Below are 13,820 nucleotides of genomic sequence, written 5' to 3'. Positions count from 1 at the left end.
TTCATGTGGATTACCTGTTGAATCAGTAATATTGTGGATATATATGGTAGACTAAAAACAGATAGGTCATCAAAGTGAATTTCAATATAATTGGAAGGTCTTCTTCCTTTAAAAAAGTGGTGACTACTAGGGACCTCTCGATAGCATATGTGGCTTGCTATGTGATTCCACTGGACAGCACTGCTCCAGACCCAGCCTTGCCCCCTTCCTCCCTGACCGCCTGTCTTCTCTCTCTCTCATCTGTGACTCAGACGGGGTTGAAGAAGTTCCTGGAGTACGTGCAGCTTGGGACATCCGATAAGGTGGCACGGCTGCTGGACAAGGGGCTGGACCCCAATTATCACGACTCAGATTCAGGAGGTAGGGAGCGGGCGGCGGGGCGGGGTGCTTTGGGAGGGCTGGGGAGTCAGGGACGCCGAGGCCCAGGGGCTGCACATGACCGGCCTTTCCCCCCCGCCTCCCAGAGACCCCCCTGACGCTGGCTGCTCAGACTGAAGGCTCTGTAGAGGTGATTCGAACCCTATGCCTGGGTGGGGCGCACATCGACTTCCGGGCCCGGGATGGCATGACCGCGCTACACAAGGCCGCCTGTGCCCGCCACTGCCTCGCTCTGACGGTGAGGTTTCAGATCCTCCTGGGACCCTCCCCAGAGCCCAGAGACTCCCGAGTGACCGTGTTCTTCACCCAGACTGCGTTCGGCCAATCCCCCCGGCCCCTCCGTCCACCTACCCCCTCCACAGTCACTCCTCTGGCTGCACCCAAAACCCTCCTGGGACCTATGGGAGCCCCCAGCCTCCCCAGTTCAAGGCTCGTGATCAGCTATGGCCGATGGTCACGCGGACCCTTGCCCTGCCCCCAGGTAGATCATGCTAACTTCCTGATATCCAGAACTTCTCCAGCCCTGCTGAGCCAGCAGTCCACACCTACCTCTGTCTGCCCAAGGTGTAGACTCTTCCTGGTGCCCTTTATTTTTATTTTTTTGGCCGCACGGCACAGCATGTAGGCTCTTAGTTCCCTGACCAGGGATTAATCCCGTGCCCCGTGCACTGGACATGCAGGGTCTTAACCACTGGCCCACCAGGGAAGTCCCCTGGTGCCTTTTAAAATACAGAGTGAGCTTCCCACCGTGCCCCCAGACACCACTGCCCCATCGCTCCTCCCGGACACTGGTTCTCATGCTTCCCAACTCAGCCCTTCCGTTCACTTCTCAACCTACAGCTCACACTCCTAGTACCCCACCTTTACTCACCTGAAATACAGCTACTACTCCAGTTGTTCAGCCACTCAGTCGTGTCCGATTCTTTGTGACCCCATGGACTGCGGCACACCAGGCCTCCCTGTCCATCACCAACTCCTGGAGTTTACTCAAACTCAAGTCCATTGAGTCAGATGCCATCCAGTCATCTCATCCTCTGTCGTCCCCTTCTCCTCCTGCCCTTAATCTTTCCCAGCATCAGAGTCTTTTCCAATGAGTTGGCTCTTTGCATCAGGTGGCCAGAGTGTTGGAGCTTCAGCTTCAGCATCAGTCCTTCCAGTGAATATTCAGGATGGACTTCCTTTAGGATGGACTGGTTTGATCTCCTCACTGCCCCAGTATAGTGCCTAAAATGTGCCTTTACAAGCAGATGAACCTCGTAGACCCTCAGTATATATACATGGGGGCTTCCCAGGTGGCTCAGAGGTAAAGAATCCTCCTGCAATGTAGGAGACTTGGGTTCAATCCATGAGTTGGGAAGATCCCCTGGAGAAGGAAATGGCACTCACTCCAGTATTCCTGCCTGGAAAATTCCATGGATAGTGGAGCCTGGTGGACTGCAGTCCCAAAAGAGTCGCATACCACTGAACGACTGAGTACACACACATACACTCATGGAGTCAGCTTGCCCGATCTTATTTTAAAATGTTCTTTCTCTCCTCCTACCCAAGGGCACTTGCTCCCTCTTCATCCATAGGTCAGGATAGAGTGCCCTGGAAGTTGTTGGTAAACACCATGGTTCATAGATGATCCAGCCTAACCGGCTTTCCCTTCCCTTCTCCAATTCTTCCCTCAAGAACCCTGAAGGCAGTCAGACAGCAGTCCCAAAGGTCTGCCTCACAGCCCTGGAATTGACAGACCCTCTTCATGCACCCCCTCCCCCAGACCCCTTCTCCCACCTGCTTCCCAGGTGGCTCTAGTGGTAAAGAACCCTCCTGCAAAGGCAGGAGACATGAAAGATGTGGGTCCCATCCCTGGGTCTGGAAGGTTCCCCTGGAGAAGGAAATGGCAACCCACTCCAGCATTCTTGGCTGGAGAATCCCCATGGACAGAGGAGCCTGGTGGGCTACAGTCCATGGGGTCGCAAAGAGTCAGACAGGACTGAAGCAACTTAGCAATACACACATACGCACATACCCCCAAACCCCACTCCTGCTCACACCCAATCCCTCCCTCCCAGGCCTGCGCTTGTGCAATCCAGCAGCCACTAGCCACAGGCGGGGGAGGGGGGGCTGTTTAGATTTAAATAGAAGAAAATGAACTAAAATTAAAACTTCCGATTCTCAGGCTTACTAGCCACCTTCCAGCGGCTCGGTAGCCCCCCACGCGGCTGCCATGTTGGATCGTGCGGTTGTAACTATTTCCATCACCGCAAATGTTGGAAATGTGCTGTTGGACTGCGCCACCGCTGACTCTGTTCGCACGGCGCTGGCACCGCCAACACTCCTCACACACTCGAAGCTGCCAGTCTTCCAGGCTCAGATCCATTCCTCAAGGGGGACCACTCCCTGCCCCTACCCCAGCCCCCGGCCCCAGTGAGGCCGAGCCAAGTCGCTTTGACCCGAGCTTGCCCCCTCTCAGATGCTTTCTCTGCCTCTTCTTGCGATCCAAGACCTCACAACACCTCCCACTCACCCAGGGGCCCTCCTGCATCCAGGCGCCCTTCTCTGACTGGTTCCCCACCACCAGCCTGTTGAGTAGGTGGGCACTGGCTCATGGGGGAAGGCTGGGCAGGATTTCAGAGTGGGAAGGAGGGGTCCTCTGGAGGCATCACCCCAGCCCCTCCCTTGTTCACAGAGATGAGAGAGGCCCCAACAGGGCAAGGGCCAGCCTCAAGGTTACTCAAGGGCATTGTGGCAGCATCGGCTCTGGCTCTGACCCTGTGTGGGGTTACCCAAGTCTCTTGGTCCAACTGGCCCTTGATAACGAGCCACTGCTTGTGTGATTATCATCTTTTTTTTTTTTTAACCTTTCCTAGGCGCTCCTGGATCTTGGGGGCTCCCCCAACTACAAGGACCGCCGAGGGCTGACTCCACTGTTCCACACGGCTATGGTGGGGGGTGACCCCCGCTGCTGCGAGCTGCTCCTGTACAACAGGGCCCAGCTGGGCATAGCTGATGAGAACGGCTGGCAGGAGATTCACCAGGTGCTCCCACTCAGCCTAGAGGGGTCGGGGGTGGCATGGGTAGCGCGTGGGCCCTGAGGGTGGGCAGGGATCGGGGACCCTAGTTCAGGGGTCTAGGGCTGTGGGTGCTGGGGTCCTCCCAGGGGACGGAGGTGGGAGTAGCATGGTCCCCAAAGAGGAAGCATAGAGGTGTCACCACCAGGACTCTGAGGAGTTAGCCTGAAGGCCTGAGCCTTGGAATGACTGGTGGCGTTGACAGCGTGGGTCCCTAAGCAAGAATGCGGCCTCAGAGGGGAAGGAAGGGGGAGTGGCGGATGCAGGGCTGCCTGGCCTCCAGGTGAAGGAGAGAGAGACGCTGTGGCCAGGTGGGTCTGACCTGGGCTCTGGCCCCTGGTTCCCTCCAGGCCTGCCAGCGGGGTCATTCTCAGCATCTGGAACATCTGCTCTTCTACGGAGCTGAGCCTGGAGCCCAGAACGCCTCGGGGAACACGGCCCTGCACATCTGTGCCCTCTACAATAAGGTCTGCTCTCCTCCTGACTCCCGTCTCCCACCACCCCCCCGGTGCCCCCCGGCCCGCTCTTCCACTGTTTCATTCATTCGTTCATTCATTCATTCAAGAGAGGTTTCCTGAGCTCCTCCCCTGGGTCAGGCTCAGAGCCGGGGGCTGAGGGGAGAGTAGCGAGCAAGACAACCTCCCATCAAGGGACACACCCTGCCAGGGCGATCCCAAGTGTTCAGAGGGAGGTCACCAGGAATCCAGGTCTCCATGGGGGCCCACATCTGGGCTTGGCCTTGGGTCTGGGTCGGATGGAGGTGGCTCTCAGGAGGATGTCCCATCAGAGCTAAGATGAGCAACAGGTGGTCATGTAGAAGAGGGCAGAAGGGGCATTCTCAGCAGAGGGCACAGTCTGTGCCAAAAAGTCCAGAGGGGAGGGGGTCAGGGTTGTTACTGGAAATGCAGGAAACTACAGTGGTCCTATTTCTTTTCTTTAAAAGTTGGTTAAGGTATATTTATTCATTTGTTTGTTTTTGGCGGTGCTGGGTCTTCGTTGCTGTTGCGCAGGACTTCAGTTGTGGAGCACAGGCTCAGTAGTCTCGGTGCACGGGCTTCATCGCTCCACAGCGTGTGGGATCTTCCCGGACCCGGGATCGAACCCACATCCGCTGAATTGGCAGGCAGATTCTTAACCACTAGACCACCGAGGAAGTCCTCCTTTTTAAAAAATTTTCATTTTCTGTTGGAGTATACCTGATCCACAGTGTTGTGTTAGTTTCAGGCATACAGCAGTGATTCAGTCATATGCAGGCATACATCCCTTCTTTCTCAGGCCTTTTCCCATATAGGTTATTGCAGTCATTGAGTAGAGTCCCCTGTGCTCCACAGTGAGTCTTTGTTGCTTATCCGTTTTATATAGTGTATATGTTGGGCTTCCCAGGTAGCACTAGTAATGAGCCCACCCGCCAGTGCAGGAGATGCAGGTACAATCCCTGGGTCGGGAAGACCCCCTGGAGGAGGGCATGGCAACCCACTCCAGTATTCTTGCTGGGAAAATCCCACGGACAGAGGAGCCTGACGGGCTACAGTCCATGGGGTGGCAAAGAGCCAGACACGACTGAAGCGACTTCACTTGCACGCACACAGTGTGTGTATGTTAATCCCGAAGAGCCCTATTTCTAAGGGGTCTCCGTTCAGCTGCCACTGGGGCACCTTACTGCAGGGGATAAGGGACAGCCCCTGAAGGGACAAGAGTGTGTGGCCCGTTGCGGCGGTTCGGGGCAGGGTGGACGGTCCCCAGCTCGAGCTCTGAATGGAGGGGAGCAGTGAAGAGCTGCATGCCCGCTGCAGCTGTGCTGTCCTGGCTGGTTGGGTTCATGAAAGCTGGGGCTTTTAGCCTGATGACCCCAGCTGGTTTGTCACCAGTGCACCAGGGGATCCTGCGCAAATCAGCCCAGGCCCCGAAGCCCCAGTCTTCCCTGCTTCCCAAGGCTCTCTGCCCTTGGAGGGTCTCCCTGCCCTTGGATGGTTGCCTCGGGGTCTTAGGAGGCCAGGGCCTGACATGCTGCGGCTGATCCATCAGCCTCTTCCCCCCCACTCCAGGAAGTCTCCCAGAACAGCCCCAGGCCCTTCTCTCTCACCAGAACGTACAGTGCCAGGATGTGGCAGGTAGCCACGTGCCGCCTTGTGGCAGCGAGCAGTTTGCTCGCTCGGCACCCGCCGAGCAGGGAGAACGCAGTGTTTGTCAAATTGCCTGTACTTCCCCTCCCCGGTGCGTCTGTCTCTCCTGCTCCCGATGCAGGCCTCATTCCGGATTTTCTGATCCCACAGCCAATGCACAGGCCAGGGCACCCCACGCAAGTCCCCTCCCCACTCTGAGGTTCCATCCGGCTCCCTGAAGTCAGGATAACAGCAGCTGATTGAAGGGGATGAAAGATCATGCGTGATAAGTGCTCATCCCTAGGAGGCAGCTATGCTAATAATAATGATTATTATCATTATCATTACGGGTATCAGTCAGGATCTGGTCAGGAGACAGAAACCATACTGTCAATTTGAAAGGGAAAATGTAGTGTATAGATAGAGAGAGAGAGGGAGAGAGAGGATTCTCAGGTGGCGCTAGTGGTAAAGAATCCACCTGCCAAGCAGGAGACGCAGGTTCAATCCCAGGGTCGGAAGATCCCCTGGAGGAGGGCATGGCAACCTGCTCCAATATTCTTGCCTGGAGAATCCCATGGACAGAGGAGCCTGATGGGCTGCAGTCCATAGGGTCATACAGACAGGGAACAATTACTCCAAGTGGGTCAGATGAGTCAGCCATTTCCCTCGCCTTGAGCTTCTACTTTCTCATCTGTAAAATGGGTCAGTAACCTCTACCTCGCAAAGGATCAAGGGTGTGAACGTTTGGCTCGCTCTCAGTATGGCGCTTAGCAAACAGATGCTTGACCGACACAAGTTCTTCTCCGACTTTCTCTCCCCTCCTCTTCCTTCCCAGACTTTAAGCTTCCCAAAGCCCAGAGCTGGGTCTGAAAGATTTCCTCACTTTCTGCCCCTCTGGTCTTCTGGCCAGCCCATCTAGCCTCTGGTCGTGAGGGTCGGGGCCACATCTGGGTTGTGAACTCCTCAGGGGTAGGGCTTAAGTCTGATCAAGCGCTCTGTCCCAAGGCCGCGGCATATAGTAGGCTTAGATGCATCTTTGTTGAATGAGTGGGAGTGAATGAATGAATGATGGATCAGATACCTTGAATCTCCTGCCAAGACCACACACAGCATCCAGCTCAGAACACTCAACAGGTATTTGCTTCGAGATAGATTGAATGACTCTGGGAATGAATGAATGAATGAATGATTTGAACGAATGACTTTTGCATGACTCAACTCCACGTCCTCATCCTTTCCGGGCCCATTTCCTGAGCACCTACTGTGTGCCGGCACGTGAGATGAATCAGACACAGCATGGTGCCCGTCCTCGGGAGGGTGGGAGAGGGGGAGTTCACAGTCTGGCAAAGAGGCAGATGTGTAAACAAATAATTACAATCCAGTGGGAAGGGTGCTAGCGCTCCAGTATATACAGGGTGCTCAGGGGTGGAGCGAACTGCTGGTTGAGATGAAAGAGATGCTCTTGGGCCTGTGCTAGGCAAGGTGACAGTGGGGGCAGGCAGATATGCAAAAACACACACAGCACCAATTTATCGTCGAGTCGGGGAGACGGCATATGCACACAGGGACACACACTCACACTCACAAACACGCCCGGAAAACGAACCAGGCTAACTTTGCCGTCCAATCGGGGAGCCATCAGACTTGGGCGATCAGTTGTGCTTTCACAGTAGACAGATGAACGCTAGGATCAGAAAGCCTGGTTTGAATCCCAGCTGCCCCAGTGACTGGCTGTGTGACCTTGCCCTCTCTGAGCCTATCCCGTAGGATGGACCCGTACAAGCATCGTTGATGGGTCTGTCACATGAAGCGGGTGAGACCGAGGAAGTGTCTAGTGAATGCTGGTTAGACTGGCATCTGGGCGATTTGGAGTGGAGCTGAGCTGGAGGCCAGGTTGGGTTTGCCCAGGCCAAGACAGAGGAGGAGGACTCCCCTCATCCAGCAACTGTTTATTGAACAGTTCTATGGGCCGGGCACCACGCCAGGCCATCGGTGCCACAGACAAAACCTTGCCTCTCCAAAATAGACAATGGAGTGGGGGAGACATGCTGGAGATGAATAAAATCGAAATGTAATTTCAGGGAGGCAGTATTACAAGGCAAACGAGTTAATTCTGACTTAGAAGAAAGCCCGGCACACAGCAGGTATCATATGAATTAAAATAAAGCCAGGAACAGGTCAAGGGTTTATTTTTGACAGGGTCATCAGAGGGGCCTCTTCTGAAGAATTGGCCTCTGTGCAGAAATGTGAATCAAGTGAGAAAGTGAGCTGTGTGGAGAGCTAGGGGCAGAGAGTCCCAAATCGAGGAAGCAGCAGGTGCAAAGGCCCTGGGGCAGGAGCATGCCTGCCAGAGAAGGGAGGCCAGTGTGCCTGCGGAGTAGGGAGTGAGGAAAGGTGGTAGCAGATGAGGTTGATGAGGCTGGGGCTGGGGGTGGCAGGGCAGGCAGATCAAGCGGGGGGGGGGGGGGCGGCTCCCATCCAGGGCAAGGATGTTGGGTCTGTTATGACTGACACTGGCAAGGAATTGATCTGGACTTGGATGGCATTGTCCGCCCCCTCTGACCATCCAGCCCTGGCCCCCAATGTGTCCTGCCTCCTTCCTTCCGGGTCTAGCAGAGTGTTTGAGTAAGGGCTCAGGAGTCAGACACACCTGGGTTCAAATCCGAGGGCTGATCGTCACCAGCTCCCTTTGAAGCCTTAGTTTCCTCATCTGTAAAACGGGGACAGTCATCTCCATCTCACAGAATTGTCGGGCTAGTCAGTGGCTACTGCCTCTGAGGTGCTCTGATACGCAACACAGTAAGTCCCCCGCCTCAAGAGGTCTGACTTGGTGGCTCTCAAGCTGGATGCTCCTGCACGCTAGGGGACACTTGGCAGTGTCTGTGGATGCTCTCCGCTGCCACCACTGAGGGAGCGCTGCTGGCATCTAGTGGCAGAGACCAGAGGAGGATGCTCCATGCAATGCCCAGGGTGACCCCACTTCAGAGACTTGGCTGGCCCCTAAGCGTCAGTCGTGCTAACGAAAACCCCTGATTGGGAGGTTGGGGCGAGCAGATGCGAGCTATTACATATACAATGGATAAGCAACACAGCCCTACTGTAGAGCGCAGGCAGCTATAGTCAGTCTCCTATGATAAGCCGTTAACCGGGCTTCCCAGGCGGCGCTAGTGGTAAGGAACCTGCCTGCCAGCGCAGGAGACATCAGAGACAGTGGGTTTGATCCCTGGGTCGGGGAGATCCCCTGGAGGAGGGCATGGCAACCCACCCCAGTATTCTTGCCTGGAGAATCTCCATGGACAGAGAGGAGCCTGGCGGGCTACAGTCCGTGGAGTCGCAAAGAGTCAGACATGACTGAAGTGACTTGGCGTGCACGCAGGCAAACCATAATGGAAAAGAATAGCTCCAAAAAATGATATAAATATGTGTGCATGTGTGTATAACAGATTCACTTTGCTCTACAGCAGTAATTAACCCAACATTGTAAATCAACTATACTTCAGTAAAATAGTAATAATAATAATAATAAAATGCTGGTTTAGGTTAGTAGCCATCCAGTACACTATATAAGCCTTTGATTGTGTGGATCACAATAAACTGTGGAAAATTCAGAAAGAGATGGGAATACCAGACCACCTGACCTGCCTCTTGAGAAATCTGTATGCAGGTCAGGAAGTGACAGTTAGAACTGGACATGGAACAACAGACTGGTTCCAAATAGGAAAAGGAGTACATCAAGGCTGCATATTGTCACCCTGCTTATTTAACTTATATGCAGAGTACATCATGAGAAATGCTGGACTGGAAGAAGCACAAGCTGGAGTCAAGATTGCCGGGAGAGATATCAATAACCTCAGATATGCAGATGACACCACCCTTATGGCAGAAAGTGAAGAGGAACTAAAAAGCCTCTTGATGAAAGTGAAAGAGGAGAGTGAAAAAGTTGGCTTAAAGCTCAACATTCAGAAAACTAAGATCATGGCATCTGGTCCCAGCACTTCATGGCAAATACATGGGAAACAGTGGAAACAGTGTCAGACTTTATTTATGGGGGCTCCAAAATCAGTGCAGATGGTGACTGCAGCCATGAAATTAAAAGACACTTACTCTTGGAAGAAAAGTTATGACCAATCTAGATAGCATATTGAAAAGCAGAGACATTACTTTGCTAACAAAGGTCCATCTAGTCAAGGCTATGGTTTTTCTTGTGGTCATGTATGGATGTGAGAGTTGGACTATGAAAAAAGCTGAGCACCAAAGAATTGATGCTTTTGAACTGTGGTGTTGGAGAAGACTCTTGAGAGTCCCTTGGACTGCAAGGAGATCCAACCAGTCCATTCTGAAGGAGATCAGCCCTGGGATTTCTTTGGAGGGAATGATGCTGAAGCTGAAACTCCAGTATTTTGGCCACCTCATACGAAGAGTTGACTCATTGGAAAAGACTCTGATGCTGGGAGGGATTGGGGCAGGAGGAGAAAGGGACGACAGAGGATGCGATGGCTGGATGGCATCACTGACTCGATGGACATGAGTTTGAGTGAACTCCGGGAGATGGTGATGGACAGGGAGGCCTGGCGTGCAGCAATTCATGGGGTCGCAAAGAGTCGGACACAACTGAGCGACTGAACTGAACTGAACTGAATACACTATAACCCAAGTCACAAGTAGTTTTAAATATCCCAGGAGACACTTTTGAAAAAAAAAAAAAAGGTGACATTAATTTTAGTAGCATATTTTGTTTCAAAAATACTATCCTTTCAAGTAATCAGTCTATGGGGTTGCTAATAGTCGGTCGGACACGACTGAGAGACTTCACTTTGACTTTTCACTTTCATGCATTGGAGAAGGAAATGGCAACCCACTCCAGTATTCTTACCTAGAGAATCCCAGGGATGGGGCAGCCTGGTGGGCTGCCGTCTCTGGGGTTGCACAGAGTCGGACACGGCTGAAGCGACTTAGCAGCAGCAGCAATCAGTATAAAAACTATTGTGCTGAGCTCAAGTGTTAGTCACTCAGTCATGTCCGACCCTTTGTGACCCCATGAACTGCAGCCCACCAGGCTCCTCCGTCCATGGGACTCTCCAGGCAAGAATACTGGAGCGGGTTGCCGTTTTCTCCTCCCGGGGATCTTCCCGACCATCTCCTGCATTGGCAGGCAGATTCTTTACCACTGCGCCACCTGAGAAGCCCCCATAAAATCTACTAGAGAGACTGAAGCTACACTTTCGAGCCCTTGGAATCCAGCATGCACTGTGCAGGCACAGCACCTCTGTGTGGCCCGGCCATGTTTAAAGGGCGAGTGGCTACTGTCCCAAGCAGGGCGGGTTCCCGCCAGATGGTTCCAAAGGCTCAGTGCAGTGTCTGTGTCAGCTCGCGGCGACAGTAACTGTTTTTCTCTTCCCTTTCCCCCGTGCCACTGACCACCAGGAGACGTGTGCTAGGATCCTTCTCTACCGAGGGGCCAACAAGGATGTCAAGAATAACAGTGGACAGACCCCCTTCCAGGTCTGTTGGGGCGGGTTGGGGAGGCGTGAAGAACTCAGAGGGGCTGAAGTCTGGGGGGCTGGGAGGGAGGCAGGCAGTCTGGGAGAGAGAGAGGCTGGACTTGCTGGGGTGAAGGCTGGGGGGCCGGGCAGCTGGCTGGAGACCTGATAGTGTTTCCTGTTTGTTTTCCCTCTCTCTCTCCTACCTGGGCCCCCCTTACCCCCTCACGCCAGGTGGCAGTGATCGCTGGGAATTTTGAACTCGGGGAGCTGATCCGAAACCATCGAGAACAGGATGTGGGTGAGTGAGCTAAGGGGAGAAGTCAGGGTCCTGAGGGGGGATGCGTGGTGGGACTGGGGAGTCAGCGAACCTGATCTGGGGGCCAGGATGGGACCAAATAAACCTTAGAGGACCGCAAACACCTGGGCAGCGGGAGGGGTCAGGTTCCAGACGCCCCGCTCTTTCTCATCTGTTTATCCCCTGGTGCCTTCCCCACCCAACCATCTCTTGCCTCCTGTGTGTCTCCCCCTCTGCCCCCCCCCGGCCTCTGTGCCCCACCACAGTGCCCTTCCAGGAGTCCCCCAAGTATGCAGCCCGGCGACGGGGACCCCCGGGCACAGGGCTGACGGTGCCCCCCGCACTGCTGCGGGCCAACAGTGATACCAGCATGGCCCTGCCTGACTGGATGGTGTTTGCTGCTCCGGGGACCTCGTCCGCGGGGGCCCCCGGCCCCACCTCAGGGCCCCAGGGCCAGGCGCAGCCCGCCGCCCCCAGCGCCAAGCTCAGCAGCGGGACCCTGCGAAGTGCCAGCAGCCCCCGAGGGGCCCGGGCCCGCTCCCCGTCCCGCGGGAGGCACCCCGAGGAGGCCAAGCGCCAGCCCCGTGGACGGCCCAGGTAGGGGAGGGCTCAGCCCTGGTCCTGCAGACCCCCCTTCCACCCGAATCCCCTCCTGGGACCCACGGCTGCCCACCACCCCCTACCAGGCCAGCCCAGGTGCCCACCTCCTGTCCCAGAGACAGCTGCCCCCCCCCACCCGCCGCCATCCCGCTGCATCCAACTCTCTGGTCCCCACCTCGGACCACCAGGTCTCCCTCCTGACCCCAAGGCAGCGAGGGCTCCGTGAACCAGGCCAAGTTTAGCTCATCAGCCGCTCCGTGGTCCGGCCGGGGGTGGGGAGGGCACCCAAGAGAAAGGTTGGTTCCAGCCCCTGAGGACAGGCAGGCAGGCAGACAGACAGACAGACAGCCTGGGCAAGGTGAGAGGAAGCTCAACGGAGTTGGGGTGGGCGAGGAGGGAGACTGGAGGGGTTTCCAAGCCTGGAAATGAGGTCCCAGGCGGGGAGGATGAGCAGGGAGCATTGGGGGGAGCCGGCTGGAGGGGGACAGGGAGGGGGTGGGTGGGAGGAAGATGGTGGTAGGCTGGGGATGGCGGGAGAGGCGCTGGACCCAGCCCAGGAGGAAGCTGGGAGTCGCCAAAGGCTCGTGAGCCAGGGATGACACAGGCAGAGCTCAGCTTCAGGAAGCTGAATCAGGCAGGGTGTGCAGGCCCGTGGGAGGGGACAGAGCCGGAAGCCAGGAGGCAGGAAAGGGGGCCGGTGGCCTGCAGGGGCAGGCAGGGGGAGCCCCAAATGCCCTCCTCCCCCCTACCCCCACCCCCGGCCCTCAGAGCTGGAAAAGGCACTCAGACCCCCTCCCCCACCCTGATGCTCCACCTCCCACCCCCCCAAGGACCCCTGTTCTCCCAGAGGCGCCCCCTCCCTCCACTCCCCCTTGCCTCTCACACCCTCTGTGTATGCAGCTCCAGCGGGACACCCCGGGAAGGGCCGGCCGGGGGCACGGGGGGCTCTGGGGGCCCCGGGGGCTCCCTGGGCAGCCGCGGGAGACGCAGGAAGCTCTACTCGGCGGTCCCCGGACGCTCCTTCATGGCCGTGAAGTCCTACCAGGCCCAAGCCGAGGGGGAGATCTCCCTGAGCAAGGGCGAAAAGATCAAAGGTAAAGGGGCAGGGTGCAGCCGGGCTGTGGGCAAGGGTCGGCAGGTGAACTCACCCGCCGCTCAGGGAGGGGCTGGCCCGCGACCAACAGTTGTCCAGGACCTGGAATGTCCAGGACACGCTGGAGACCTCAGAGAGGCCTAGGTGCCCCTTCCGCCTCGGAGGAGCAAACAGTGGAGCTCAGATGCTGCTGAGGAGCATGCTGAGGAGGTGGGGTCCAGGCAAAAGAGAGGAGACGAGCATCTCTAGGACATCGACCCCACGAGGTCCCATCTTGCTCACCGTCACCCTTGAAGGCGGGTGTCTGGAGCCCATTGTACAGTTGAAGGGGCAGAGCCTTGCACGGGTGAAGCAACTTGCCTGAGGTCCCCAGTCCGAACCCACAGTTCTTCTTGCTCTCTTGTGCGGAGAGTGAGGGACACGCCACCTTGACTTCACCTCCTGCCTCTGCCAGGCGTCTTCATCTGAGACACGGGGTGGTGGTGCCCACTTCCCCGGGCTCTGATGAGATGGGCTGTAGGTGAAGCCAGTCCCTGCCGAGGGCTTCCTGAAGAGAGGCTGCTGTCACGGGGCTTGCCTCTCTCCTGTTTCCCTGCCTTCCTCTGGAAAACCATGCCAGGATCCCCCGCGTGCAGACTTCACAAGGCTGCGGATATGTGTTCTTGGACAGAATGGTGCTTTGGAGACTGGAAGTACCCTGCCGTAGTTCATTCAAGGCGGGGGAGCAATTCTTTGCCCGACTCTAGGCCGGCAGACGGGCCGAGTTGCGTAGGGGTTGAGAACCAGGCTGTCTGGGTTCAAGTCCCAGCTCTT

The 13,820-nt window shown here is 56.1% G+C and overlaps 1 protein-coding gene across 4 annotated transcripts in view; it reads left to right on the top strand.

The window, feature by feature from the left end:
- The window catches only part of SHANK1 (SH3 and multiple ankyrin repeat domains 1), a 52,707-nt gene that overhangs the window by 5,738 nt on the left and 33,149 nt on the right, over positions 1-13,820 (top strand). For all 4 annotated transcript variants that reach the window (XR_001919543.1, XM_018062837.1, XM_018062836.1 and 1 more), the window contains exons 5-12: positions 252-360; positions 465-616; positions 3,234-3,401; positions 3,785-3,901; positions 10,961-11,038; positions 11,251-11,317; positions 11,581-11,911; positions 12,815-13,008. Coding sequence is in view for 3 of the 4 variants with exons in the window: in XM_018062837.1 (XP_017918326.1) it covers positions 252-360; positions 465-616; positions 3,234-3,401; positions 3,785-3,901; positions 10,961-11,038; positions 11,251-11,317; positions 11,581-11,911; positions 12,815-13,008 (1,216 nt within the window). In the remaining variant the exon portion in view is untranslated. The remainder of the gene's footprint in view (positions 1-251; positions 361-464; positions 617-3,233; positions 3,402-3,784; positions 3,902-10,960; positions 11,039-11,250; positions 11,318-11,580; positions 11,912-12,814; positions 13,009-13,820) is intronic.

This window comes from Capra hircus, chromosome 18 (genome assembly GCF_001704415.2).
Source record: "Capra hircus breed San Clemente chromosome 18, ASM170441v1, whole genome shotgun sequence".
NCBI classification, from domain to species: Eukaryota; Metazoa; Chordata; class Mammalia; order Artiodactyla; family Bovidae; genus Capra; species Capra hircus.
This window is presented reverse-complemented; position numbering and strand designations above follow the sequence as displayed.